The 26465-nt window shown below is 45.8% G+C and overlaps 1 protein-coding gene and 2 long non-coding RNA genes across 4 annotated transcripts in view; 2 read left to right on the top strand and 1 right to left on the bottom strand.

The window, feature by feature from the left end:
* The window catches only part of FAM20B (FAM20B glycosaminoglycan xylosylkinase), a 42433-nt gene extending 21183 nt beyond the window's left edge, over positions 1–21250 (bottom strand). The window contains exons 1-3 of one of the 2 annotated variants that reach the window (XM_084790878.1): positions 20970–21250; positions 6996–7491; positions 1063–1149 (exon numbers count right to left, since the gene is read on the bottom strand). In XM_084790878.1, the coding sequence (XP_084647004.1) occupies positions 1063–1149; positions 6996–7372 (464 nt within the window). In that variant the 5' untranslated portion in view covers positions 7373–7491; positions 20970–21250. Of the gene's footprint in view, positions 1–1062; positions 1150–6995; positions 7492–20501; positions 20658–20969 lie in introns of those variants that run through there. The other variant, XM_084790877.1, reaches the window with a different exon arrangement.
* Positions 1866–5482, top strand: LOC311602714. Its single transcript, XR_014780820.1, has 2 exons — positions 1866–3260; positions 4959–5482. It is a non-coding gene; the product is annotated as an uncharacterized lncRNA (long non-coding RNA).
* Positions 20835–25247, top strand: LOC311602674. The gene is made up of 3 exons (XR_014780816.1): positions 20835–20917; positions 21994–22724; positions 23998–25247. It is a non-coding gene; the product is annotated as an uncharacterized lncRNA (long non-coding RNA).
* Positions 25248–26465: the final 1218 nt, after the last annotated feature.

Below are 26465 nucleotides of genomic sequence, written 5' to 3'. Positions count from 1 at the left end.
CTAAGAGGTGCCTGTAAAAACAGTATCGATATTTCTAGAGGGTCCCCACACCTCCAGCTTTCTGAGATACCCTATGTAGGACAAACCAGCTTTGAAGTCCCAGTCCCCAGGGCCTTTGTCTCCTTCATAAAGGTTATAGACTGTGTGTGCCACCACAACCAGCTACTGGCTTTATAACAGAATTCCTGGTGACTTTGTTGTTGTTAATCATTCTGATTTTGAAGCTGTGTATATGTTGTATAAAGAACAACAAAATCGCTGGGCGTGGTGGCACATGCCTTTAATCCCAGCACTCAGGAGGCAGAGGCAGGTGGATCGCTCTGAGTTCAAGGCTAGCCTGGTCTACAAAGCAATCTGGGACAGCCAAGGCTACACAGAGAAACCTTGTCTCGAAAAACCAAAAAAAAAAAAAAAAAAGAACAACAAAATCCATTCTCAATTCCATGCTATATATGTTCAGCTTTGGAATGAGTCCATATTACAACAGAAAGAAAACGACAGGACTATAAGGCCCAACTAATGGCCAATTCAATACAGAGATTTGAATTCAAACTTCTGTTTTCATTATGGCATTGTATTTACCAATTAATATCTTCAACTCTGACAACATAAGGCATGCCAAAAATGAAGTGAAGTAATAGGAAGTGAAAGTCTGGGGTCACAAGTGTTTAACCCTAGTGGGGCTGGAGAGGTGGCTCTGGTCAGGGGACTTGCTGTTTTTGCAGAGAACCTCAGTCTGGTTCTCAGCATTCCCACAGAAGCCCACATCTGGAACTCTAGCTCCAGGGACTCCAACGCTGCCTTCTGGCCTCCTTGGGCACCAGACACACATGGGATGCACAGACATACATGCAAACAAAACACCCATATATATCAAAGAAAAATAAATGTCTTAAAAAATTTACTGTGGATTTTTAGGCAGCACTCAAATATTAGGCACTTACAGAACTACAATAGCACAAATATCATCAGCTATAAACAGGGAACAAGCCCATGTTATTACTGCATCATTCATGTCTTGAGGAAGTCCCCAAGTTCCCTTGAGAGATGACGCATACCTACCTGTCCAGATGAAAGGCTGCCACCTCTGCATTGTGCCTGTCGTAACCAGCGTATGGCTCCCCTTCTATCACGTAGTCTCTGCTGTACCTGCAAAGGGCATGGGAAACACAGATGCAGACGTGAGTTACATCAGCACTGGGAGTGACAGCAAGCCTGAGCCGGTCCACACGCTCCTCTTCTGTCAACACCGAGAACTGGGTGTTAACACAGATGGCTGGGAGATGAAGAGATGAGCTGAGACAAAAACCAGAATACTGCTTCTACCTCAACAATCACTCTTTGAGTAAATCGTGGATGACATTAGGTTTACGCCTAAAAAAGTCATTCGCTGTAGTTTAAGTACAGCCGCAAGGTGAGTCTCTGGAAGGATTTCCAGCATGGTACTCCACCCAGGCTCATGCTGCTTAGTAAATGTCTTTTAAAATGCTTATTAACATTTTGGGAAAAATAAATAAAGAATGCTGTTGCTTACCAGAATGCCTGTTGTAAGGCTGTAGGAGAAGTTTAAATATCTTGGGGAAGCTCCTCCTGACACCCCTGTTTTGTTCATGGAAAGGGAAAGCTGCCTCTGCAAGCAGCAGTTTCAATAGCCACATTCCAGGCCTCTTTTCAAGTTTACCCTGGACTGGCAGCAGCAGAAGAGCTTCGAGCAAAGCCTCTGTTCCTGGTGTCAGCCATCCCTTAACTGTAAGAGCAGGGACTGGACTGAGGGAACTTCTAAGGTCTCTTTCATCTTAAACAGCGTTCTGATGATTTTATATGCCACATGCATTACATAAAGGAAAGCCGGCACCTTTCTTTCAACAACTCATTTTTAGAGATACAATTTAAATCTGCTAATTGGAAGGAAAAAAATATTAAACTCACCTGTGGCTGCCCACCTGCATCCCTGAACCAACGGGGACCTATAGGGCAAACTGTGAACTAGAAGCTGAGACTCAGGAAAGAGCAAGCAGTCCCACTGAACACGGGATTTCCAGTGCTAAAACACTCATCACCAAGTGGAAAATGGAACTACACCAAGTCATGACCACCAATGTCATTACCCTCGTCTAAAGCTTATTTTCAAGGCACAGCACTGCAGCAAAAGCTGACTATAACAAGCACTTTCCTCCCAACCACAGGTGTAGATGGCCATACAGCTGGGGAACACCCTTGAATACATTTCAGGACTCCAGCACAGTCACAAGAAGGTACGTGATGAGGCACAGCCCACCCTCCTGCTAAAGCACCACACACCTCTCCAATACATCTAACAGCTGCTCAGAGGAAAGGCATGAGCTCGAGAGCAAGAGGAGCGGGAATTAAGTGAAAGAACCGCATGGGCGTCAGGAGGGAGGAATTCTGCGCTGTATGTGTCTGTAGGGTTGCTATGTGCACTAACTGTATGGGTATGTATGCGTACGTGCCATTTGCCAATACCCTTAATGCTTAGTCAGTTCAGTTCCTGTTTCCACAGTAAGAAGCTGATTTGACAGTGGCCTCCTAGTGATTTAGTAGAGCGGGAGCTTTGCTAGAGGATAACCAGGGTGTCATTCCTTAAGTACCACCTAACAAAGTGAGCCCGGGACAGTCAGGGCAACACAGAGAAACCCTGTCTCAAAAAACCATTAAAAAAAAAAACTTTTAAAACAGTTTCTCATTGACATGGAACTTACTGGTTGACCAGTGGGACCCAGGGATCTCCCTGACTCAGTCTCCTCAGTACTGAGATTACATGCATATATCACCATGCCTGTCTTTGTTCTCACAAGTATGTGTATGGATATGTGTGTGTGTGTGTGTGTGTGTGTCTGGGGGAGCCAGACGCAGAGATGTCTTCCTTCTATTGCTTCCTACCTTATTATTTTTGAGAAGTATCTCTTACTGAACCCAAAGCTTGTTGCTTTAGCCAGTGTGGTAGTTTGAATAAAAATAGTCCCCAAAGGCTCAAATATTTGAATACTTAGTCATCACCAGGGAGAGGCACTCTTTGAAAGGATTATAAGGATTAGGAGGTGTGGCCTTGTTGGAGTAGGTGTGGCCTTGTTAGAGGAAATGTGCCACTGAGGGTGGGCTTTGAGGTTTCAGAGCCCCGTGCCAGCCGTGCTCCCCTCTTTGCTTGTGGATCAGCATGTGACTCTCAGCTACTGCTCCAGCACCACGCCTGCTGCTGCCATGCTCTCTGCCATGATGGTAACAGACTAAGCCTCTGAACTGTAAGCACACCCCCAATTAAATGCTTTCTTTTCTAAGAGTTGCCTTGGTCATGGTGTCTTCACAGCAATAGAACCCTGACTAGACAGGTAGACTGTGACCTAGCAAGCCCTGGGGATCGCCTGTCTCTACCTCCCTAGTATCAGGATTGCAGTCACCACTCCTGGCTTTTCATGTAGGTGCTAGGGATCCAAGCTCAGGTTCTCATGCTTGCAGACCAGTTTACACGGAGCCATATCCCCAGCCCATTCCTGTTGGGTTTTATGTGGGTTCTGAGGCTCAAACTTACCAAATGAGCCATCCTCCCAGCCCTGAGATCTGAATTCTCCAACCTCTACCCCACCCCCCTCTTCCCCCCACCCCCAGACAGGGTTTCTCTGTGTCTCCCTGGCCGTCCTCTAACTCAGAGATCTGCCTGCCTCTGCCTCCAGGGCTGGGATTAAAGGCGTGGGCCCCCAGGCCCTGCCCAAGGTCTGAATCTTTAGCTCATGCTTTAGCATGTGAAATATGAAAAGCTAGGAGTCTGGGTCTCCTTCTCCTCACCAAGGGCCCTTTCAGCATGTACTAAGATCATCCACGCATTTTTATCTAGTGTTAGCTCCCTGCTTTACGTCCTTTTCCCAATATAACTGCAGTTGTTGCCTGTAAAAATAAATTTATTTCTAGAATGGATACATCTACATTGAGGGGAGGAGCAGAAACGAGCTGTTCAGGGGATGGCAGGGAAGAGCTGGGCTATCTTTCCTGACAAAACAAAGAGCAGTGGAAGAATAAGGCTGAGCACAGGCAGGAAGGCCACACTCGGGGACCTCTGTTGTTAGGCTGTGGAGGATAGACTGTCTGGGGCACAGTGAGAAGACTCTGAGTGTTTTAAAGCTGGGGCGCACAGTGATAAGATGAAGGAGCTAGGCATAGTGGCACACGCCTTTAGTCCCAGCACTGAGGCTGAGGCAGGGGGATGAGTTAAAGGCCACCCTGGACTACATGAGTTCCAGGTCAGCTAGGGCTGAGACCCTGTCTAAGGAAAGAGGGGAGGGGAAGAGAATGGCATTCAGGAACTGGGAGAGCAAGGTGGAGGAATGGCGGGGTGATGACGAGCTATGAGATGAAGCAAAAGTGAGTAGGGCTGATGCAGCTGTCCCTCGCCCTGTCTCCTACGCAGCAGTCTGGTCTTTCCAGCCTCCACTGTGCCTTCCTCGAGCATCTCAAGCGCATGTGCAAAACCCATGATCTACAGCTGCCAGGAATATCTGTCTCCAACACACGCGGTCGCCGTTCGTTCTGTAGCGTACGAACAGTAGATGTGGGTCATTTAAACACAGGATAGTCAGAACTAATTTCTTTCCATACAATTTTTCATCCCCACACTGCTTATGCTATTAATCCCTTACGCTATGACCCAAAAGATCAAGAATTATACTTCAAAACTAAATTAGTGGGCTACTGAGCTGGCTCAGCAGGTGAAAGCCTTGCCGCCAAGCCTGACGACATTTGTTCCATCCCTGAGACCCACGTGGTGGAAGGAAAAAAACTGTTTTCTATAAGTTGTCCTTGACTTCCAAACACACCACAGCACATATGCATCACACACACACACACACACACACACACACACACACACACACACACACACACACTCTCTCTCTCTCTCTCTCTCTCTAAAAAAAAACCCCTAAGCTAATAATGTCTGACTTTCACAGGTGGCCCTCCACATCATGAAGCTTCCTGGAAGCAAACAAACAAACTGTACGGAAGAACAGGAGCTGTTTAAAATTCTGACAGTCTGGTGCCAAGCCCCAGCTCTACTAAATCACCAGGAGGCCACTGTCAAAGCAGCTTCTTATTGTGGAAACAGGAACGGAACTGACTATGCATTAAAGGTATTGGCAAATGGTGTGCACTCAAGAGAAATTAGATCTCAAGTCTACATAGCCACTTTCCCACATTAACAGCCAGTCAGACTTTTTCTTCTTCCTCTTCCTCCTCCTCCTCCTTTTTAAGACAGTGTCTTGAACTGGGACTCTTACCTCAGGCTTGGAAGTGCTGGGGTAACAGGTCTGCACGACCACAACAGCTCTACTGCATTCCTTGTTTTGCTTTTTGAGACAGGGTCTCTACACAGTTAGCCGCCCTTGAACTCACTATGTAGACCAGGAGGGCCTCAAATTCAAAGATCTTCCTGCCTCTGCCTCCTGAGTGCTAGGATTAAAGATGTGCACCACCACACCTGCATTCTATTGCATTTTTTAACTTGCCCAATGTTTTCCAGGTCCAGACAAACGCCGACCCCTTCCATTTCTGGGATTCTAAATGGATCCATACTCCAGCTGTGCTTTACTATGGATAATGCATTAATAGGGGAGTTAAATTTTATACAACTTGCCCCCATATTATTTCCTCCACTCTAGCAAGAAAACAAAAGGTATGATTCTCTAAAACGTTTCACAGAGAGATGAGAAATGTCTAGTCCCACTCTGAAAGCATTAACTGCTGACTAACTTCAGCAAATGAATATGAACCATCATACCACATTTCACTCACAGAAAACTATGGAAACATCAGAAACTGGTAGATGTCAAGGGTTCAAGAGCAGAGAGGGAAGAGGGTGCAGCCCAGATGATTTTTAGGGAGGAGAAACTATTCCACAAGATATTACAGTGAGGAACATTTGTCTAAATCCAAACTATAACCTCCAAAAGAGTGAATTGTAATGTAAACCATGCCCAACCCCCTTTTTTGTTTTGGTTTGTCTTTTGTTTTTTTGAAGGAGGGTCTTGCCAAGGAGCCCTGGCTGTCCTAGAACACATGACGTACACCAGGCTGGCTTCAAACTCAGAGATCTGACTGCCTTTGACTCCCAACTGCTGGGATTAAAGGTGTGCACCACTAGGCCCAGCCAAAACCATGGACTTTAATTAACATAGTATTATTGGCTCATCAATTGGATTAATGAACAGCATTAGTAACAGGGGGAAACTAGAAGGAAAGGTAGTTAATGGGACTCATCTGTATTCTTCCTTAATTGTTCCATGATCCTGAAACTGCTTCGGCACTGAGAGAGGCACCCCCATTCCAAGTCCATTCTAACTCCATATCCCTGAGCTTCGGATATCCAGTGTTTAGTTGCACTAAATTGTTTATCTACTCTATTCATCTTGTATCTCTAATATTTGCCAAACTGAAGATGTTTAGTATATTAGAAATGAGCAGCTAGGCATGGATACAGGAGGATCAAGAAGTTGAGGCCAGCCTGGGTTATACAGAGAAACTGTCTCAAAACAAGCAACCCAACAAACAAAGCCCCAGAGAAATCAAGATTAGCTCTGCTGAAAAGTTCAGTTGTTTGTTTGTAACTTTATAGTCCAGGCTGCCCTTGAATTTGTAACAACCCTTCTGCCTCACTCTCCTGAGTGCAGATGACAGGTCTGAACCACACCTGGCTTTTGTTTTTTTTTGTTTTTTTGAGACAGGGTTTCTCTGTGTAGCATTGGCTGTCCTGGACTCGAACTCACAGCGATCCGCCTGGCTCTGCCTCCCGAGTGCTGGGATTAAAGGCGTGTGCCATCACGCCCGGCCCACACCTGGCTTTTAAAGAGACTTAAATAGAAGGATTTTGGGGTGTTCCAGTCTAGCTCTGTCACTTTACTGAAAAGAACAGCAAGGAGAATGCTCTTATATAAACCCCAAGTTGAACGAGTCAGCAACCAGCACGCACAGCTTCTAAGATGAAGACTCACCGCTTAGGTTTGAAGACAACTTTCTGTCCTCCTTCAAGTATCAGTAAAGCTTTTAGCTGTGTCCCTTTATAGCCCACATCAGCTTTAATGATTTTCTTAGTGGCCATGGCATGCATGATTGCTCCCAGCTCTGGTGTCTCTTCAGGGTACACTTCCCGGGGCACCACCCACTGGGCTGCAATCTCCCAAGGAGACTGCAGGGTGTGGTCCAATTTAGGCACCAGCTCCACCCTCAAGCCAGTCATCATTCGGTGAAAAGCCCTCTGGTCCTCTCGGTTGGCAGCTGATGTATCTAAGTTGTCTATCAGGAAAACTTTGGTGAAGATAAAGATGACGAGGAGTATTGCTAACAGCACAACTCGCTGCTTTAGCTTCATGTTGGCTCCTTTTCCTTCTCCTCGACCCACTTCCTGGCTTATCAGAACAGGTGGTGGTGGTTAGCAAGGCGAATCCATGATTACATATTTCTTCACTGCAGGCAATTCCTCCACAATTCCTGCAGACAAAGTCAAAGCACAGTTTGATCAGGAATCCCGTCCTTCTACCTCTGCGTTTTGCAAGCCCCTAATATGTTACTTACCCTTTTAGTGACTCATTGTGAACACTGAGCCTGAGAAGGCGCATTAACTGAAAACAGTGTGGGAGAGACCTAAGAAGGAAGAACCAGGTACACGGAAATTATAAGAAACATGTTCCTAGCCGGGCGTGGTGGCGCACGCCTTTAATCCCAGCACTTCGGAGGCAGAGGCAGGCGGATCGTTGTGAGTTCGAGGCCAGCCTGGTCTACAAAGCGAGTCCAGGACAGCCAAGGCTACACAGAGAGACCCTGTCTCGAAAAACCAAAAAAAAAAAAAGAAACATGTTCCTGTTTTAATTAGGAAGGAGGATGGTCAGGAACCATTTGGGCTGCTATATGTATTTCCAAAAATTATCAAAATGGTGGTGGGGGGGTAAAATGAAAAGCAAAACTCTGAGCTATGCACAATTCTTTTTTTTAAAAGATTAATTAATTTATTATTATGGATACAGTGTTCTGCCTGCGTGTACACCACCATGTGGGTGCTGGGAATTGAACTCAGGACCTCCGGAAGAACAGTCAGTGCTCTTAACCTCTGAGCCATCTCTCCAGCCCGCTATGCAAAATTCCTAACTCAAGTTTAACTGGTCAAAATCTGTTAAGTGATTTAATCCCAGCACTCAGGAGGCAGAGGCAGGTGGATCACTGTGAGTTTGAGGCCAGCCTGGTCTACAAAGCGAGTCCAGGACAGCCAAGGCTACCCAGAGAAACCCTGTCTTGAAAAACAAAAACAAAATACAAAAAACAAAAAACAAAAAAAAAAGCTGGGTGTGGTGGCGCACGCCTTTAATCCCAACACCCGGGAGGCAGAGGCAGGCAGATTGCTGTGAGTTCAAGGCCAGCCTGGTCTACAAAGCGAGCCCAGGATAGTCAAGGCTACACAGAGAAACCCTGTCTTGAAAAACAAAACAAAACAAACAAACAAAAAAAGATCTGTAAGTGAATCCTTGTCATGCCTGGAGAGAGGCATAACTCCTTTCAAATACAAGTGTGCAGCAAGCAGACAGGCCACAGCTGGTGTGCATGTGACTGAGCATAGCACTCAGACATGGACTCACCTTAAGCAGACCCCCACTAATTATTTTTCCTGGTAAAATATGGATAATCAAATCTGGATGAATTAAGTAAAGGAAAAACATTTCCCCAAACCATCTGGCCACTAATAGACTAGGATCAGACAGCTCACAATCTGACGACAGCAACACTGCTATGTCTTGAATGGTGAGGCGAACAGCAAGGATGCTAATGTCATGGACCAAAATGAGTACTGCTTCCAGTGTGGGCTCACCACACACAGGACAGTTCTCAAGACAGAGGGTGTCAAAACATGCAATTCAGTTTTATTTGTATGCTGAGAAGTTGCTTTCCACTCCACTGGGCTTTTAAGACTAGGTCTCCTGTAGTTTAAGGCAGAACTCATAATCTCCCTGCTAATATCCCCCAAGTGCTGTGATTATAGACATGGGCTACACTGCCCAGCTCCACAAAGCCATCTTAAATGTGCACAAGCCTACTCTGCTATATGCCTACTGCCTGTACTGTACAGCAATGGAACAAAATAAATGACAAGAAGATAACAGGGTGTTGCTTCATTCTGCAATTCATTCAACAACTCAAACCATTAATCTAAGAAATAAGACCAATACAAAAAACAGAGCAAACAACTGCACTGAGACACTCCATCGAAATTTGAGGTTTTTTTCTTTAACAAATGGAAACAACCCAAAAGCAAAATGCCTTGCCCTGAGCCAGCTAATGTGCCATTCACTCTCAACAGCCAATCACTCCTTCCTGTTCTTTTCATGAAGGAAGCAGAAAGCGAGAGTTCAATTCAAGTCCCAATTATCCCCAGCCACCTGTTCTGCTTCAGCACCATTTCTCATCACACTGTTAAGCTGGAACAAAAGCTGTGTGAGCACAACTAAAAATGTAATTGTTTTTATTTAGTTATTTTTTAAGTTAGCACACAAAGTAATGGGTTTCATTATGCTAAATGTAATTGTGACGGTATCGGATCTGGCAAGGAACTCAGTAAAAGCAGTTCCTGGTAATTACGCACAACAGCAGTGTTAGCAGAGTGGATTTCAGTATTAGCTCTAATGATACTGTTGTTTCATTCATTTGTTGAACAGTACACATTACAGGGTGCAGTGATACAGGAAACAGAAATCCAGCCCAAGTAGTCACAGATGAACACTGGACAGATCTGGCTAAAGGGGGCAGCTACACAGGCTTTTCCCTTCTATAAAATGCACTCTGGGACTGCAGTCTGGTCAACTAGACTTTGATAGTACGTATCTCCTGGTTGTGCACAGTTTATGCAGAATAAAGAGACTCTTCCCTCATTATACACAAGTAGCACTTCCAGCCCTGTTTTTGCTTTGGCTGACCTTGAACCTGAAGCAATCTTTCTGGCTTCCCTCTCCCCGCTTGCAGGGACTGCAGACATGGACCACCCCATCACCTCAGGCTCAGGCCTGTTTGGTTTGTTGTGCTAGGGATGGCACCCAGGGCCTTGTGAATGCTACCCAGGTGCTCTAACACTGAGCTATACAGCCCAGCCTGGTCTTTCTGTCTAATCACCAACACAAAAGAAGTTTTAGCAGTGCCAAAATTAAGACAAAAAGGTTCAAATCCGAAACCCAGTTTGTAAGCGTTTAAGTTTTGAAATCTCATTACCTTTAGGAAAGGCCTCAGAAGAATATACTCATCAATTCAGGGCGGCAAACAATTCATCTATTCAGGTAGAGCGGAAACTTAGGTTGGGGGAACTGAATTCAATTGTTACATTATCACTATTCATCTTTGAAGAACTACAGAGAGCAGATGTGGGGAAAAGGGAAGTGAGTTTTCATGTTTGTGACTGATGAGTTGCCACATCAGGTAAATAAGACTGCAGTGGCACTGGGCTGGCCTTGATCCACTGCCTCCCTAGTGTGGTGAGTGGTGGGACTGCAGGCTGTGCCTACGTGCCTGCCGTGCCTTGGCACTGTCCTTCACTACTCTTTTCTACTTCGACAACTCCAGCACCAGCTCACTGTAGTGTTCACTACCTCCTTCCCAGCCCTGGAAAGAACACATTTTCTGGACCCGCAGGATTCAATAAAGCCCAACTAGTAGTGGGTCTCGACGCTGTGGGGGTCAAGAGGCCTAAGACCGTGGGAAAACACAGACATTTACATTACAATTCTAACAGTAGCTGTGGGGTTACCACAGCATGAGGAGCCCTATTTTAGGGGGCTCAGCGTTAGGCAGGCTGAGAAGCACTGCTCTGAGTGGTTTTGAGTGAGGCAGCCCTCTCACTGTCCACCTTGGCTTCCACCAAATGAACTACGGTACTGTCACTGGTTCTCCCTTGGATGTCTAGCTGCCCTCTGCTTCCACCTTTCCTTACCCGCAACATCTTTGAAACACCTTTTCTCCTTAGCTCCTCTTGTTTACAGCCCAATCCTCTTAGGGCCCAGCTCCAAGGGGTTTCTAGCCCCTTCCCACCCCGCTAGCAGCTCCCGACTTTTGGCCAGTGCATAACCACGTTCTGTCTTAAGCTGCCTCCTACATGGTTCTTAACTCCCTGATCAGAAACATGGCTCCCTCGGAGGATCCCCTTGTTCCTTTATATTTGAGAAAGGGTGCCAAGACCCAGCTTCCAGGCTATATTACTATGCTTTTTGATTAGAGGAAAGCAGTAAACTATATACTCTGCAAGCTGGAGTTTTAAGATCCTCCACTTCAGATACAAGAAAATAAAAGCAGGGTCACTGGGTATGAAAGCCTCCCTAGCATTCCCAAAGTAGCACTGTGTGCCTGTTCTGTTTTATGTCTCCACCTCCTGCTGTAAATGCTCACACAGAGCAACACTGTCCAGTTACACCTCAGTCATTAATTTTCACGTTTGTTATATGGAACAGAGCCTACTTCAAAGAACAAGTAGACTTGGGGTGGTAACATACCTCAGAGAGTGTTAAATATAAAAGAGGCAGCGCAAGCGGAACATTTGCCAGACGTCTCCAAGCTCCAAGCTGGTAAAGCAGACCTTTATGGGGAGTCTTCCTGGGAACCCCTATTTCACTCCTCAGCAGCTCACGAGGCGCTTGTCACAGAGGCTCATTTACTTTTGTTCTTCACACACACATACCACAACCCTGTGTGCTGATGTATGTTTGGAAGGACAAACCTTTCACTGTAAGGTGCTCTACAAGAGCTTCTGACTCAGAGGGAAGGAAACGTTGTATGTTAGCATAAAGGTCTCTGTTCAAGAATCTGGAAATGCTTCAGAGAAGACACACAGAAAATCGTAGTGATGCAGAGGTCTATAAACTGCAACTGAAATCCACATGTGCAGTAGCTAAGGACCTTGAGAACACCTGGCCCAATACTTACTTGGGACAGGGAGGTCCTTTAGGTCACAGCTCCAGGGAGGCTCCGAGCCTCCTTAATAGCTGAGCACCTTTGACTGGCCCTCTGATTTGACAACTTCACGATAATCCCAACTTTTATTCACAGCAATAAAAAGTGAAAGTTTTAGTAAAAGTGAACATAAGTTTTGTTTGCTTGAATGTCCAGTCAAATCAAGCTCTTCCTACAGAAATGGAAGCCTCCTGACTGTAAAGTACCACAAAACAAGTATTCAGTCACAGGCATTTTGTGCAGAGGACCAGGGGATGTGTGGCATGGGGAGACCTTATGTAGCTAGTGTGGGGTCACTATAAGCACATTCTCATCCTGAGGAGACACTATAAGGTCCCTTTTTACCAGTTATCTTTGGAAAGTGCTGGTTTCACCAAAACTGAAAATTTGGTAAGTATAAGGAGAAAAAAAAATCTCAATGCAAAGTCCTTAATTTGATATTTATTATGAATGAATGGGGGAACATACCCAAGACACGCATGGAAGTCAAAGGACCTCCATGTGGGTTCTGAGGACTGAGCTCACGGGCCATCAGGCTTGAGCCAAGTGTCTTTCCCTGTGGAGGCTGTCTACATTCAGACAGACCTGACTGGAATTTAATTAAGGATTCTCTTGTTGACTATTTCCATAGATAAACATCAACACTTCCTCCCACCAAAGGGTGGGGTCTAGTTTTTCTCCTCCTGATTTGAGCTTCTTTGCGGCTTGCTTTGATCAAAGGCTATACAGATGGCTGTGCTGCACTTCTGAGCCTAGGCATTAAGACACCTGGCAGCTTCCACATTCACTTCTTGGATCTAGGCACTACGTAAAGACACTTTGGTTAGACTGTCCCATGGATGACCTATATGGAAAGAGGCTTAGCATGCACCCAGCTAGACTGGCCATCCCAGATCAAATACCAGAAGGTAAGGAGAGCAATCAAAGGCATTCTGGTCCCAGTGAGTTCTGAGATGCACAGAGCCATCCATGAGACCCCAGCATGGATCAGGTGGGCAGTAACCAACCAGCTGAGAACACAGGACATGAGAACACATGATACCATCTTAAGCAAATATACTTTGAAGCAGTTATAGATCATTTCTCTAATATGTCTCCTATCAGCTCTTTTGGTGTTGTTAAACATACAGGGGTAGGAGGAGGGTAGAAGAGCAAGGCACACGGCTAAAAACAATTTGGGAGGGCCTAGTATGGTGGCACACGCCTTTAGTCCCACCACTTGGGAGGCAGAGGCAGGCGGAGCATTGTGAGTTTGAGGCCAGCCTGGTCTACAAAGCGAGTCTAGAATAGCCAGGGCTACACAGAGAAACCCTGTTTTGAAAAACCAACCAACCAACCAAATAAATAAATATAAAAATAAAAACAACATGGAGATGGGGGCTGGTGACACTAAATTGATCACTAAGCATAAAGATCAGACTGGTAAGCAGTTATATCAGGCTATATTTATAAATGATTACTAATGCCTTCTATTGTAAAAGTGATGCTCCTTTTATTTTTTTCCTGCCATATATTGTAGATGTTTAAGAAGAAACAGTTTCTTAAAAGTAACACAGGAAGTAGATTCTCATCTTAACTGTGTGACTCAATTTCAATGCTATGATAAATAGTTGAACAAATTAACTTAAATGAGGAAACATTTAGCTTGAGTTTAGAGGTTTCAGCCTCTAAGGGGTGTTGTGCCCAAGGGGAGGCAGAACATTATGACAGGAAGCACATGGCAGAGCAAAGATGTTCACCACATGGTCTAGGGATAAGACACACTCTTCAAAAGCACCCCACTGACCTACCTCCAGCTAGGCCACTAATAGCCGCCAGCCTGTGAGCTCATCCATGGATAAAATTAGCACTCTCATAATCCAATCAATTCCTAAGAGCCTCACCTAGAAAGGAACACTGCACTGCATAAGCTTCAGGATACAATTTTTGGAGAGTGTTTTTTTAGTCAACCCTAATATGGATCATTTACTAAATCTACCTACATACCTTACATATAATTATGCAGTGCAATCAAGGCTAATATCACATATTCATACAACTATACGTGCTAAGCTTATAATGTCCAATCTTTGTATTTCAGCCAAAGCCAATAGCAGAACTCCTAAACCCTTAATACAGAGGGAAAAAATACTTTCACCCTGATGTACTGACCCTCTGATTTTTAACTGGCATTGACATTACAGCAGTGAGTTGCACTATTATTAGCTGCTGTGAATTTATATCCTTTGCCCCTTAGCAATAAGTAAAACTCTGCCATGGTCAGTGTAACTACAATAGGTGGGAAGCACAGATCTAAATTTTATCTCACACAAAAATCAGAAATGCAGCATGCCTTTCACAGGGCTCTCACTCAGAAAGCTACCTCTGTTCTTAACTGTTTAAGGCTAAATTGTCTTAAAACTTAAAAAACAAAAATCAAAAAACCTAATTCCCACACAGTCCAAGTTGGTCTATTATATTTTCCTTAATATTTTTGTTTTGATTTAAACATCCATACAATATCTATAAAATAAGAAACATCTGCCAGGTGTGGTGGCGCACACCTTTAATCCCAGCACTCAGGAGGCAGAGGCAGGTGGATCGCTGAAAGTTCGAGGCCAGCCTGGTCTACAAAGTGAGTCCAGGACAGCCAAGGCTACCAGAGAAACCCTGTCTCGAAAAGAAAAACAAAAACAAAAACAAAAACAAAAAACAAAAAACAACAACAAAACCAAAACAAGAATCTTCCATGTGAGGTCTTTTAACAGCTCCCTGTGAAGGAATTCAACTAAAAATGACCACCAGGCTTTAATGAAGCATTAAGGAAACTGCCCTCAGGTGTGAGACTAAAATAAAAACGGCAACAAAAAACTATCTTAAAAAATACATAAAACAAAACAAAATAAAACAAAAAACCTTGCAACCTATTCCCACTTAAACCTTAATTCAAGACAACTTCCTAGTCTTTTTGCTTAAAAAAAAAAAAGTGGAGGAGAAAAACAATTATACCTTTCACACAACAGAGACAGGCATTATTCAGTGACCCAGACACTCAGTGGAAAATGCTTCAAAGGTACAAAGTGTATCGAGGCTTCCTATGTCCTGGGTGTTTCATTACTCCAGTTATCAGTACACAACCACCACTTAAGGCTGTGTTAAAGAACGTTATTCATATATACTGTGGGAATATGGAATTTCAAATATTTTCCTCTAACGTTTATGTTTTTAAGTTAGAATTGCCTTTAGGTGCAAATCACTGCATGTAAATATCTGCAATAATAACACTTTAATGTTTGTTTGTGTATTGTTTAGACAGAATCTCAATATACTGCTGCTCAGGTTAGCCTAAAGGTATGTAAGTATCTGCAATAATACCTTAATGTATGTTTATTCATTTACTTACTGTATCGACATAATCTCAGTATATTGCTGCAGTCCAGGCTGGTCTAGAACTCTTGGGCTCAAATGATCCTCCCACCTGGGACTTCAATAACACCACCAGGCCTACTTAGCACCTTAGTTTTCACCCATATATCCCTCAAACCTCAGGAAATCACTTTCCAAAGTAACAGAAACTCAAGCGGGGCTGCTGAAATGATGGCTAGGTTACGCCAAGTATGATCTCTTTTTAGAGTATGGAGGCATATATGTGTGTACGAGCACACATGTACACACACCTTTTTGGCATATCCATCTAGAAAGTTCCTTGAGTACAGGAGATGTTTCACTCTTTCTTTGTATTTTCCAAGGACCTAACAGAAGCGAACAGCAAGGGAAAGACTATTATGGCTATAAGCATGGTTTAGAGATGGCCTTTTTTTTTTTTAACGGACATAGAGAAATAAGATCTATAATGAATTCAGAAACATAGTAAAAACGGTAGAAATATTTACTATGTTTACCAATTTTACACACTCAACTTAAAATTGCCTAAGCTACTACCATCTGCATACCACGCTTACACCAGTCTCACACTATTGCTAACCTGGTTCCTGGCGTTGGCTGAAACTGGGAGTAACCTGGAGATATCAGGAGAAAGAATGAAGAAAACTGAAGAAGACATTGCCCAAGAAAGACATATGAATGATACATAAGACTGAAACCAGACATTCAAGTATTACAGTAGTTCTGAAACAAGAGCCAACACTATGACTTCTTTGTTTTCTTTTTATGCATGTGTGGTATTCACACATATGTGTATTCACACATGTAGAAGCACATATGTGTGGGGTGTATATGTGTGTGAGCGCCTCAATCCGTCTCTACTTTATGCCCTGAGGCAGAGTCCCTCACTGAACCTAGAGCTCCCTGACTGCGCTGTTGACTAGTTGACTTGCCCTGTGGGCCCTGTCTCAGCCTCTGGAGCGCTGGGATTAAAAGCTGCCGTGTGCTCAGGTTTTACTTGGGTGCTGGGGATATGAGCTCAAATGCTCATGTTTGCATGGCAAGAACCTTATTCACCGAGTCTTCTTCTCTCCAGTCTTACTCTGTCCCCAGGAAGAACAACATGACTAGAGTACACATACAGGATGCAAGCCAAGGAAAAAGAAATGAATTAAAAAGATCTTTGGACAACCGTAAGAGTGGTTAACAAGCCTATTTACTTAACCATCTCAAATCTGACCTGAGGAAACAGAGTGGCCTAGGCTTCTACTCCACAGAAGGTCAGAAGCTGTACAGGCAGACTATTAAAAACAGATCTACTAAGTAAAAAAAGCAAGGGTGCCTGGCACCGTGGCGCACGCCTTTAATCCCAGCAATAGGGAGGGAGAGACAGAGGCAGGCAGATCGCTGTGAGTTCGAGGCCAGCCTGGTCTACAAAGCAAGTCTAGGACAGCCAAGGCTACACAGAGAAACCCTGTCTCAAAAAAAAAAAAAAAAGCCAGGGCAAGCAGCCTACATTTCATAATCACTTCAAACCCTTGTTCAATTACTGTCAGTAATGGATGCTAGTAATCCTGAAATTGAGACAAGGATTAGACTACACTGTTTAAAAAGAAACAGAGTACACTACATATTGTACGACCTTACCTACAAAAGCATGCCTAAAATAAGAATTAGCACGTAGTAAATTATTTCTCAACATTACATAAATGAGGCAAAGGTATGCACACAATGCACACAGTCAGCATTTGGGAGCACAGACTTCCTTATGCCACATGTGGCTCTTTCCTCCTCCTCCTCCTTTTTTATTTGAGACAGGGTTTCTCTGTGTAGCCTTGGATGTCCTGATCTTGCTTTGTAAACCAGGCTGGCCTCAAACTCACAGCGATCCACCTGCCCCTCTGGCTCCGGAGTGCTGGGATTAAAGGTGTGTGCCACCACGCCCGGCTGGCTCTTTTCTTCTCATGCACTCACTCATAATTTCATATTCCCTGGCCTCCTCTTACAACGTACCCAAATTAACAAGTCTCCTCCAACGTGGCCAGCACCTTCCCACCAAGTACAGACCTCAGACATAGCAAAGCACACTGCCCCATTCTGCGCCAACTGACACTCAGCTCTCGCCTCCCCCGAGCTTCTCTAGGTCTACAGGCAGGCACGTCTTCTGGTTTGGCAGGAAAAACCCTATCAGAAGATCTTTTCATTATGTGCAGAATAGTTTAATTTCTGTAACCAACCGCACGTAGCAGAGGATCTCTGCGTTACCTTCTCCTCTAGGCAGCTCTCGCCGTCGTGTGGGCATTGTAAGTTAGTTAGGCAGGAATTTCAGTAGCAAGGGAAAGACTGCTGTTCTGCAGCCCCACGTTATTGAACTCATTAGTCACAGAGGCTCAAAGAAGCAGAAGAGGGAGAGGTGTGAGGTGCTGGAGGGTTTCCATTAACTCTAAAACACTGGCTGTCCACCCAGCTGCTCAGTGAGCCAGTGCAGGCAGCAGGAGGAACTCTGTGCAGCTCGCTGTGACCAGCGCTCGGACAGGCTGCAGGTGGCTGGCACACCAGATAATCACAGGGCTGAATCTCAAGACAGAGACAGTAAACAGGACCCTTTGCAGACATCCACTTTAATAGCACATTTCCAACAGAAATCAGAAACACATTATCTTGGCCCTTATTTTATTTATTTATTTATTATTCCTTTTGATTGAAGGAGGGAGCTAAAAAAAAAAAAAACCAAACAAACTAGTATTTGCACTATGTTGATGCTTCCCTCACACTAATTTCCATTTATTAATCCAACCAACAAATAATTCATGTACACCCACAATATGCTACTTGAATTAAAATTGTAGGGTCTCAAGGTAATTGTGCCCTATCACAATACACAAAAATCCCCTGGTACTCAATCACAGATTAACCGGACATCCACAGCTCCTTCTACTGTTTAAAACTGTGAGCAATCTATCAGAAGTCTCTATTATGAGATCTTAAATAGTTATCGATTTGAAGGCTGAAGTCCCTGGCTTGACACTTACAGCACTGAAATGGTAGTCATAGGAGCTAATTCATGCCCTAAAAGCAAACAGAAATTTTCATTTAAGAATTAAAATTTCAGAAGATTTTTTTTTAAAAACAGAAGCAAACCAGGAATGGTGGGGCACGCCTGTAATCCCAGCACTCTGGGAGGCAGAGGCAGGCAGATCTCTGTGAGTTCGAGGCCAGCCTGGTCTAAGGAGTGAGTCAAGAATGGCCCAAGGCTACAGAGAGAAACCCTGTCTTGAAAAAACAACAACAACAAACCCAGAAGTTTTAAAGATGTATGGACGTTAAAAATCTATGAAACCAAAAGTGACTAAAAGTAAATAATCATTAACAGCATAAAATGATTCTATGACACAAAAGATTATGAAAAATAAACACCAGTGACTTGCTTTTTCCAAAGTACACTTTTGTTCAAAATATATTTTTAAAAAGCAAAGCAAGTGCTTTCAAAATAAAATGCACTTATTTTCTCACTAGTTCTAAGGAAACAAAGCAAATCAACCCCATTTTCACAAGGAAAGCAATGAATCCCAGATTTTTGTTTGTTTTCAAGACAGGATTTCTCTGTGTAGCCCTGGCTGTCATGGCGCTAGCAGACCAGGCTGGCCTCGAACTCAGATCAGCCTGCCTCTGCTTCCCACGGGCTGCTGCAGCTGCCCCTGCCACCACCAGGCCAGATTTTTTCCCCCTTTTTAAATTATTCTTTCCCTCCATCCATTTCCATCTTTGTTATTTACAATGAGTGGGGCTAGAATTACCCACCAGTACCTTTCTTATTTTCCTCTAATTGTTTTCTAAGAAAGGGTCTTACTATGTAGTATGTAGCCCTTGCTGGCCGCGAACTCACAGACATCTTCCTGCCTCTGCCTCCCGAGTGCTGGGATTAAAGGGGCACAGGGATTGATCCCTTGCATTGTTCTCCTTTGATAAGCACTTTCAAACGTGGACCAGGCATCTTGTTGATGGGGAACTGTTGGATCAGGGACACACAGTGCAACATCTTCAAGAAAGTTATTAACTTAATGTAATAATTTAAATGTAAATTTACCTTAAATTGGTTCAGAGCCTATGTAAATAATTTAGCAGTTTAATACTCAAACCTGTTTCTCAGGAGGATAAATACCACGCAGAAATGCTTTTGGCTTAGTGCAAAAGGCTTGTACAAATTCAAGGAACAGGAAGCAAACAGATCACTAGACCAGTGAAATTACAAGCCAAGCAATATAAGCCTGGTTAATAAATGACAATCTTGACTTTACCCGATTGCTGATTGCATTATAAAGTCCTAGACCTCAATAGTGGGGGAAAAAAATCGCAATTTCTTCCTTCTAACGTGAGCTACCAAACCTCTAGATGAGTAGAGATGACGCTCTAGAAGCAAGCGACAGTGTAAAAACATATCCTTTCCCCAAACCCTAAACTCCTTACCCATCCTACTGGAGATACAGTCTTTAAACGAAGTAATTGTATAAGGACCATCCACGCCCTGTATCCCCTTCTTTTTATCGGGAGCCTGAAAGATCAGGGGTTCCTGATTAAAAAGAATGTCTTATCAGACTCCACAATCAAGGACACAGCTTGACAACGTTCACATTCATCACTAAGACAACGTCTGGGCTCGCTCTTAATCGAAGGGCCATCACACCCGGAAATGAAACCGCCAGCGCAGTCCACTGTGGACTACAGTGTCGGTTCAAGTTGTGCTCCGCCGCGCTCCGAGCGCCCGACCTCAGGACAAGGCTGCCCTCTCCGGCCCAGGGCCTGCAGGTCACCCGCGCTCCTCAGCTACCATGCGGGCCCGGTTGGGACCCAGCGAGAGCGCGCTGCTCCCTGGGCCGCAGACACCGGCTTAGCGTGACAGGAGGGCGACGCCACGGCTGGGAGCCTCTGGGGACCGTGCTCTGCAAGCCCCGGTCACCGCAAGGACTACGGACCGCCCGCACCTCAGCAGGGCCGGCTCCACCGGCCGAGCCACCCGCAGCCTCGCGGGGACGCCAGGAGCCCCGCGCAGAGCCCCGGAGGGAGGTGCCCCGCCCCCCGCCGCCCGCGCTTTCCCGCCCTCCCTCCAGCCCGCCGCTCCCGGGCGGGGGTCGCGCGCCCTCTCCCGCCGCGCCGCTCACCTGGTGGACCTCAGGCTCGCTCCATAGCCACCCGCGCGGTGCGGTGCGGCGCGGCCCCGGCCGCCCCCGCCGCCTCCGGGGAGGGGCAGCCCCACGCCGCGCTCACCGCCCCCGGCCGCCGCCGCCGCCGCCGCCGCCGCCGCCGCCACTGCGGCTCCCGCCCACCGCCGCCGGCCCGGCCATTCCCCGGCCGCCGCTCCCCGAGGAGCCGGCCGCTCCACACCCACCCCCGCCTCCGCGCAGCCCGGCTGTTGGTACGGTCCTAGCGGAACGCCCTCCCCGCGGCCAATCCCAGCGCGCACTCGGGGCAGCCCCGCCCACATTGCGGGTGGGCGGGACTACCGGGCTACTCCGGCCCGCCCTCTTTAACCCTTTTACTCCCACTCCCGCTGCGCTGAACTCCACAGGCACCGTCGGTGGGTTTCTCCAAGCCCGTTTACATAAACTAGCTTCTGGCTTCTTTCTTACCTTTACTTTTCCTTTCCTGCTGTCATCTAGGTGACGTTCTCTTCGGACGAAATGATTTTCTTCTCTCTTTCGCTCTTCTGTCTTGACTTCTCCTTGGAGATGCTGCCTAAAAGTGTCCTTCCCTGACCAAAAGAGGCCAGACTTCCCAGCCTGGGAATCGCTCCAGCTTCGCTCCAGAGCAGAGCTCCCCACTGAACCTTTTCAGCAGCACTTAACAAAACCCTGATTATTTTATTGTAATAGCAGTTGTATTAGATTTGTCCCTTGCGGTGGACTGTAAGCCCGAAGAGGGCAAATCAGACGCGTCCTGGTTTCCAGTGCCCTGTACCTACCCACTAGACTCCTGGTGAATGAGATGGCTCCTCCCCTTAACGCGTGTCATTTTCACTCTCACACACAGCATCCATTGTATAATGCATCCATTATTCACCATACAGTCAACTTACACATAGTCTGCCTGACCCTAAAAGATGATGATGTACATTCTGCATGGGATACGATTTGTATGGGGGTGGATGGGGACTAAGCAGGAAAGAAATGATCTGACTTTTTTTTTTTTTCTCCCTGGCTGTATGCTATTGGCTATGCCATTTAATGCCTCTGAGTATGAGAGTCCTTGGGAAATGGCAGTTAATCACAGAACCTACTTCACAGGATTGTGGGGAGGCTTAAATAGGAAATGTGTGGAGAAAATACATTATTGTGTGAAGTTGGTTGTTAGTTGTGTGTGTGTGTGTGTGTATGTGTGTGTGTGTGTGTGTGTGTGTGTTGAGTGCTTTCAATCAGGAGGCCCAGCGAAACTGCTGAACTTGACACCCAACCCCAGATAACCTAGTGAGGGAAAGCAAGCAGCATTAGTCAGTACTGGAAGCATTACTCACTGCCAGGAGTACACAGGCCACCCCGTGTCAGCCTTTTCCTGGATGCAATTGAAAAGGGCTGGGGTCACTATCTGACCATGGAGTGCACAATTCTTGCGGAAATTGGCTGGACGGTAATGAGAGGCTGCCTTATTTCCCAACAGGAGCATGGGTCTGCTTGCAGCCAGCTCTTCTTCCCAGACCAGAAGATCCTGAAACAAAGGAAGAAGTTGACGGCTCCTCTGACACACTGCGCCCAAAAGTGTCCCATCTTCTCTGTCATTCTAACATTCTAACAACACTGAGGATGGATCCTGGCCCTGTCACACTGCTCATCCTGGAGCCCAGCTTCCGGGGAATGATGCCCCTCTGTGTTTAAGGATTTTAAAAGATGGAGGGCTTTTGGTCCATAGAGGCAATCCAGTCAAAGTGCTTAATTTCACATCCATCCCACACACTGCTGTATAGTTTTCTTCCTCAGAGGGTTCAGCATCTCTGTGTCAAAGAGATTCACTCAGAACTAGTTCACTCAGAACTAGCCTGCCTCCCAGTTTCCCCGTCACCAGGCTACATTTTTCGGGCTCCCTGTGTCTGTGTGAACCACACCAGCACTGCGCCTAACCTTCCATGACATCAGTTTCTGCTCCCCTCAGGCCTGTAACAGCACCCACAGTCAAGACATCCTCAGTGTCGCCAGGGGTGCGATCATGTCAGTAAGGCGCGCACATCACTAGTACACAGGAGGGCAGCCGCAGGGAGGACAGGGCGCTGGAAATACGCAGCACAGACTCTGAACTTCCTCCTCTGGGAGGAAGGATGGAGGGGAGCGGAGAATAACACCATGAACCCAAAGTTGTGCAGTACTGTGAGAAGGTACAACTGGAATTCCGAACAGGTTGATGTGTCCATTTGTTCATTTGTTTGCTCGCTCGCTTGTACGTCCGTTCATCTACTGAACGCATATGGAGGGCCAGGCATCAGACTAAACCTCAGCCGTTTGGAGATGAAGAGGGCCCGATCCCCCTGAAGCTTTCAGGCTCAGTGGAGTTCCTTCTCCAGAAGTCAGAACGCTTGTGTGGTTATATTCCTTCCCCTAGTCACGGGGGGGGGGGGGGGGGGGGGAAGGGGGGGGGCGTGTGCTGTGTGTGGGTAAGTATCTAGCTAATCTCCTCTTGGCTTTTCTCTCTCCTGCCCCCAAACTGCAAGGCTCTTCTTAAAGCCACAGACTTTAACTGTATGTAATGGAGCACTTTCTCCAGATCCATGCCTTACATGCAGCTCATGGAGTTGAAAACAGAGCTGGAAGTGTTTGCCCCCTCTCGGGAAGGGCAGTAGAGCACCCTCAGCTGGGAATTATTCATTATTAGCTCAAGTGTGGAACTCTACCAGAGGCTTGCCTGCGGCCTGCACAGTTCACCAGGCCACCTTCCTGCTTGGCATTACCAGTCCCAGCATGCCTGTCTAGTGCACTTACCCTGCCAGTGACAATCGTCCCTCTCCAGCCTCAGGAGTGCTAAACATCTTTGCATGCCATTTGTCCCTGAGGTTTTCCATGGGCCTTTGAGCTGTGTTTCCTTCCCTGAATGTCCTGGGAGCCCAGTGCTTTGGTTGGACCTCTCCAGTGGCATGGCTTAATGAGGCTTTGGGGGATTTCTCTGACATTGTTCCCACAGGTACAAAGCCTTTCAATGTCAAAGGCATTGCTGTGTTGATTCCTGAGTCTTCTGCGGAGTCAGCAATGTACACGGATGTGTAGACATGCCCTTTGAAAGAGAAGCTTCAGGACAGCGGGTCCCGGAAGGACTAGGTGCCTGCCGCCCGCTCACTATGATATTTTAACTATTTTCTAAACACTGCTCCAGAACCTCCACGCCTCAGTCAATTGGTCAAGTCCCAGGCCTCCAACACATGCTAGGCGTTAGGAAAGCAGTTTCTCCTAGGTCCTGCTGCTTTGTGGGTTTTTCTTTCTCTCTTCCACCCTTCTCCACCCCTATTCCCCCTTCCAGCCCTCCACCAGTAGGTAGGAGAGATAGAAGGAGAGAGAGGAAAAGGGGGCGCTGTTATTGTTGGACTGCTTCCTGCGGACTTGGAGTGTCGAGCTCCTTGGGGCAAGTTTGATCTTCACCACCAGTATATTCAATTTCTTTTTCTTATCTCTTTGTGCACAGCAACTGAACAAACCACAACAACAGCAACCACCACCACCACCACCTCCAGCAGCAGCAGCAGCAGCAAAAGAGGAATCGGGAGCTGCTGCAGCCCCTCTTGGGACTCAAACATTTACACACCCTCTTTAATGTCCCCAGAATTCCAGATGTCACACACCTGCAGAAAATCGTGCACCTGCTAGAGCACGAGGCAAACCACAGTCTGCTGCTGTGGACAGTCGCAAGCAGATCCATCTCCCACGCCTGGGATTAAAACAAAAACACATTCCCATAAGATTTCTGCGTTTTTAAATATGCCAAAAAAGTCTCACTATACCTGCACACAAAGGCAACACAGAATTTCTTTGAACCTACGTAATACACCCACCATGATGGATCCTCCTGAAACTGATTAAGTGAATTCTACATCAAACAGGTTGAGGAGAGACCTCAGAAAACTCTTTCCAGGAGCCCGGGGAGAGAGTGGCAAGGAAGGTTAGGGAGTGCTGAAGTACACACGGTTCTGCCATTCCCTGCCAGGAGCAAGTGCCTGCTCTCAGCGGCCTCTACAAGAGGCTCTCTGTGGACAGTAGCTCTGCCTTTCCTCTTGCTATCAGCTCTGTAGAGTTTCTCCCAGCCCCTCCTTCCTGAGCAATGAACTGCCCAACTGACCCTTCGCAGGGCACCACTGCCAATACCGTCTGAGCAAGGCATCCATGGCCCAGACAGCATCATGTACTACTACCTACGCACACACAGGCAGATTCTCTGCTGAGACATTCTGGCCTATGTGTTCTGAAAGTGGCATAAATCTTCCAGTTACTTTTTTTCTACCCTTGTAATATTTTTAAAAATAATTTATGGGCTGGAGAGATGGCTCAGTGCTTAAGAGCACTGCCTGCTCTTCCAAAGGACCCAGGTTCAATTCCCAGCACCCACATGGCAGCTCACAACTGTCTTTAACTCCAAGATCTGACCCCCTCACACCAATGCACATGAATTAAAGTTAAATAAAATATTTAAAAAATAATTTATTTAATTTATGTGCATTGGTATGAGAATGTCAGATACCCTGGAAATGGAGTCACAAACAGTTGTGAGCTGCCAAATGGATGCTGAGAATTGAACCTGGGTCCTCTGAAAGAGCAGTCAGTGCTCTCAACCATTGAGCCGTCTCTACAGCTCGAGCCTTGTAATATTTTTTTGAAGATCTGCTTTATTGAGATATAACAGGGCTGGACAGATGGCTCAGAGGTTAAGAGCACTGTCTACTCTTCCAAAGGTCCTGAGTTCAATTCCCAGCAACCACATGGTGGCTCACAACTATCTATAATGAGATCTGGTGCTCTCTTCTGCTACACGTGTAGGCAAAATACTGTATATCTATGATAAATAAATAAAATCTTAAAAAAAAAGGTTTGAGATATAACACTCAGTCCATACATTCGCTAGTTTACCCCATACATTCACCAGCTTAAACCACATGATTCTCTGCCTTTTAGAATATTTACAGAGTTGAGTCAACATTATTATATCTGAATTTTACAGTCTTATCATCACTCCCAAGATAGTATGGACCATTTTGTTTTGTTTTGTTTTGTTTTCTCACTGTAAAATTTGTTTAGGTCTATTTTTAGAAGCAGTGTTTAGAAAATAGTTTCTGAAGCAGTGTTTAGAAAATAGTTAAAATATTATAGGGAGCAAGTGGTACATTAAAGAAAAGAAAGAAATAAAGAAAGAAAGAAAGAAAGACAATAATAAAACAGTCTTCCGGTTAGGGAGAACCCTGAGGAGCATGGCTGTCACAGCTGTGATTTCCTTAATTGCCCTGCATGGCAACAGCAGTTTAATGACCAAGTTGTATACTGTGCTGTGATGTGCATGCCTCAGTAAATGTCCAGGGTCACATCTTTGAACACTCTCTCTAGTGCCACAGATGGCTCTTCTGCAGTTGGAGCAGAGATAATTCTACAAATCCCTATTGCCAATTCTCAAAGGCAGCCATTTTGTAATATGGCCAGGATGGTACCACATGCTCTGACTATTTAACATCTGCTATGCCTATGCAGAGGAAGCTGAGCAGGTCTATGAAACAAGCCCTGGCTGACCTGGAACTCACCATGTAGACTGGCCTCGAGCTCACAAGAGATCTGCCTGCCTCTGTGCCCTTGGATTAAAGGTGTGCACCGTTATGCTCCCACCTAAACGCGTTGGTTTCTTTTCTTTTCTTTTTTTTTTTTGGTTTTTTGAGATAGGGTCTCTCTGTGTTAGCCTTGGCTGTCCTAGACTCGCTTTGTAGACCAGGCTGGCCTTGAACTCACAGCGATCCGTCTGCCTCTGCCTCCCAAGTGCTGGGATTAAAGGCGTGCGCCACCACGCCCGGCCAACGCGTTGGTTTTTTATGAACTCAACTTACTGCATAAGGTTATTGCAGTTACATGGAAGTTCTGAGTTCTTCATCTGTCCTGAAAGCCAGGAAGCATCTTCCA

The sequence above is a fragment of the Acomys minous genome, assembly GCF_964271855.1.
Source record: "Acomys minous genome assembly, chromosome: 1".
Lineage (NCBI taxonomy): Eukaryota > Metazoa > Chordata > Mammalia > Rodentia > Muridae > Acomys > Acomys minous.
The sequence above is the reverse complement of the archived record's forward strand: the minus strand, read 5'-3'. Positions and strand labels throughout refer to the sequence as shown.